The 3,108-nt window shown below is 46.4% G+C and overlaps 1 protein-coding gene across 1 annotated transcript in view; it reads left to right on the top strand.

Annotated features, from left to right (window-relative positions):
* Positions 1-1,252: 1,252 nt before the first annotated feature.
* LOC101846774 overlaps positions 1,253-3,108 on the top strand; it is a gene marked incomplete in the record, with an annotated part of 20,307 nt that continues 18,451 nt past the window's right edge. The window contains 1 exon segment of the mRNA XM_005110268.3: positions 1,253-1,324. Within this exon segment, the coding sequence (XP_005110325.2) occupies positions 1,255-1,324 (70 nt within the window).

The following is a 3,108-nucleotide window of genomic DNA, read 5'->3' as shown; positions in this document are numbered from 1 at the left end:
AGCTTCTGACGTGAGTGTCATGGAGCGGGTAAAGTTGTTAACCATGTCATTCAGTAACAGCTTATTACGTGTGTAGTGGCGTGGGTAGCCCCGTGGTTAGATGGTTTGACTAGCGAGAGGAACGGTTGTCAGGTCGATTCCTAACAAAGTGCGATTCATCACTGTGGATTCTATGGATTTTCTGTCGGTAAACTTGAAAGGTTAAAGATCGTTGGGGGCGCTCGTGGCCTAGAGGTTAAGGTGTTGGCCTCTCATTCAAATGTCCCAGGTTCGAATCCGGGTAGCGACCGAAATTTTTTTTCTCTAAAATTGTCTCCTTTCACCTCCTTTCCTGCTCTCTAGCTATGTTCTGTCGTCTGCTTTCGTCTCCTCTTTCTGCGCCCACCTCCTCATCTTTGCCCCCTCCTCTGGGCTCCTGACTCTTTCTGCAACCTTTCTACTGCTACTCCTTTGCTCCTTCTTTCTGCTGTCTTTCAGCCACACCCCTTATCTTCTGGTACGAAAGATCTACACCTAGTCTTCTCGGACAAGGGCGAAAAATTTCGGAGGGCCCGTGTGCAAGTTGCGCACGTTAAAGATCCCTTGGTGGTCTAAAATCGATAAGAGTAGGCTTCGGCCGCCACCCGGGCAAAATTCAAAATTTCCTACCAACTGAAAAAGTTTAATGTGTCCCGCGCGCTCATATGACCTTATGCAGTTGCGAGCGCCGTAAAACATTTACCAAAAAAGAGAAAAGATCGTTTTGGATGTGGCTCACACTGAACAATGACTCCCGTGCATTTCATTGATCTGCGGTCATCGAGTGATTGGACGGTGTCACTATGGTATGGTCGACTCGTTTATTATCCCTCTGTTGGTGAAACCCTGTCTTACCTATACTGCTTAGCTTCAGTGTTTCCCACCCCCTCTAAAAAAAACCCACCCCATAAAAAAACGAACAAACCAAAACAAAACACAAAGAAAAAACCTAAATTACAACAAAAAACAACAACAAAAGCAACAAACAAACAAACCCCCAAACAAACCCGGAGAAAACGGACCTCTACCCCCCTCCCCCCCACAACCCCCCTCCCCCTTCCTCCACCAAACCACCCCCTCCCCTACCCCCGAAAATATGAACAAACATCAAGCCCACTAAGAACAACAACGAGACAAAAAACCCACAAGTAGCCAAACGAGCAAACAGACCCGAAGCCAACGTACTCAACACCCGTCACTCCTTACACATTACTTTCTTTTGTTTCTCCAGATCGGATGCCTGAGATAATGAAGCAAGAGAGCCCCGAAAAAAGCGACGTACTCGTGTCCGTGTTGAATGGTTCAGGTAAAGTTTTGGCGAAGTCCTTTCTCAAAAGTATCTTGTTATTGTTTCGTCTGTGGTTGATGGGTACTCTAGTGTGGTTTGCTTCTTTTTTCTATCAAACTTAAATCTATAGCGTACACTCTCCTACCTCCCCCCCCCACAAAAATATACCAAACAAACAAACAAACAAACAAACAAACAAACAAACAAACAAACAAACAGACTCTCTCTCTCTCTCTCTCTCTCACTCTCTCACTCTCTCTCACACACACACACACACAAACGCACACGCACACTCACTCACTCTCTCTCTCTCTCTCTCTCTCACACACACACACACACACACACACACACACACACACACACACACACACACACACACACACACACACACACACACACACACACACACACACACACTCACTCCCACTTACGCACACGCATTCTAACAGAAAATCTACTCATGTACGTAACCAGGCCATCGCATTGGAAAAGAACATTCGATGTCAGTGGGTGGCTATGGTCACTGAGCATTATTTCCGCCTTTTTTTAAGAACGTTTGTTTATGTACAGTTGGACATGTGGCCGGCCGTTAGAGCATGCTCAATTGTAAGTAGATCAATTTGAAATGCTTGCATTGGGCTTTGAATGTTCAACTCAGTGTGTTGTATTCTCCTGGAGCATTCTTCGGATCAAAGCTTGCGTGATTTCATTGGATTGGTGCACCCGTGTGTGGAACAGAACGACAGACGCGGGATTAAAAATGTATGAAACAGTCGGGTTTGTCTAAGACTGCCATCCTTTTTCGAGGAGAAAAATGATTGACTTGGACAGGTGGTCCTCTTAAACAGTATCACTACTATTTATAGAAACCATCGTTACACGAACCAAAGATCGTGTAGAGAATCTTAGTCTGAACAGGTCTGCCTTTATGTATGTTCAGGCGCATGTCCAAACGTGTTCATGGAAACACAAACAGACACACATGGTATATAAGTGACCCATCTGTTGAACTGCTCTGACGACCACATGTCCCAGACACTCGTCGCTCTACAAAGACCCCTTCAACTTCTAACCCCCCCCCCCCCCCCCCCACCAAAACCACCCCCAAAAAAACAAAAAACCCCCCCCCACACACACACACACACACGCACACAAATATACACCCCGACCTAGACAGTCAGAGAACGTAGTATGAGAACGTATAGACTCCGACAATTCCCTGACTCTCCTCTCTGCCTGTGGGCGTGTCGTGTCCACTTCTGACGCGTGTGTCTAGCGTGAGCCCGCCCGCTGTACGTGCACCCGGCGTCTGTGATATAGCGGCTGTTCCGACGGCACACTGCCTGTCAAACCCATTTCGTTGGGTCAGCGCCACCAAGATTTCCCTCATGGATATAATGCAAAACAGCCACATTTTGATGCACATCGATTGAATTTGACCTAATTCGACGGTAACCTTCAAAATCAAACGTGTTCGTCTTTCCAAGGTCGTGTGTCGAATTGGTCTTATTGTGCAAAATGGTAGCTTTTGCCACTCCATGGAGGAAAATCTGGCTGGCCCCATCTCGATTTGATTGAATCAATAAGATAATTCATTCTTCTCTTTGAGCCATTTAAAAAAGCGTCCTCAGAATCCGGAGGGGGCTCTCGTGGCCTAGAGGTTAAGGTGTTGGCCTCTCATTCAAAAGTCCCGGGTTCGAATTCGGGTAGCGACCGAAAAGTTTTCTTCTCTAAAATTGTCTCCTTTCACCTCCTTTCCTGCTCTCTAGCATTGTTCTGTTGTCTGCTTTCATTTCCACTTT

This window comes from Aplysia californica, unplaced genomic scaffold (assembly GCF_000002075.1).
Source record: "Aplysia californica isolate F4 #8 unplaced genomic scaffold, AplCal3.0 scaffold00869, whole genome shotgun sequence".
NCBI classification, from domain to species: domain Eukaryota; kingdom Metazoa; phylum Mollusca; class Gastropoda; order Aplysiida; family Aplysiidae; genus Aplysia; species Aplysia californica.
Note: the sequence above shows the minus strand (reverse complement) of the source record. Positions and strands in the feature narration are given on the sequence as shown.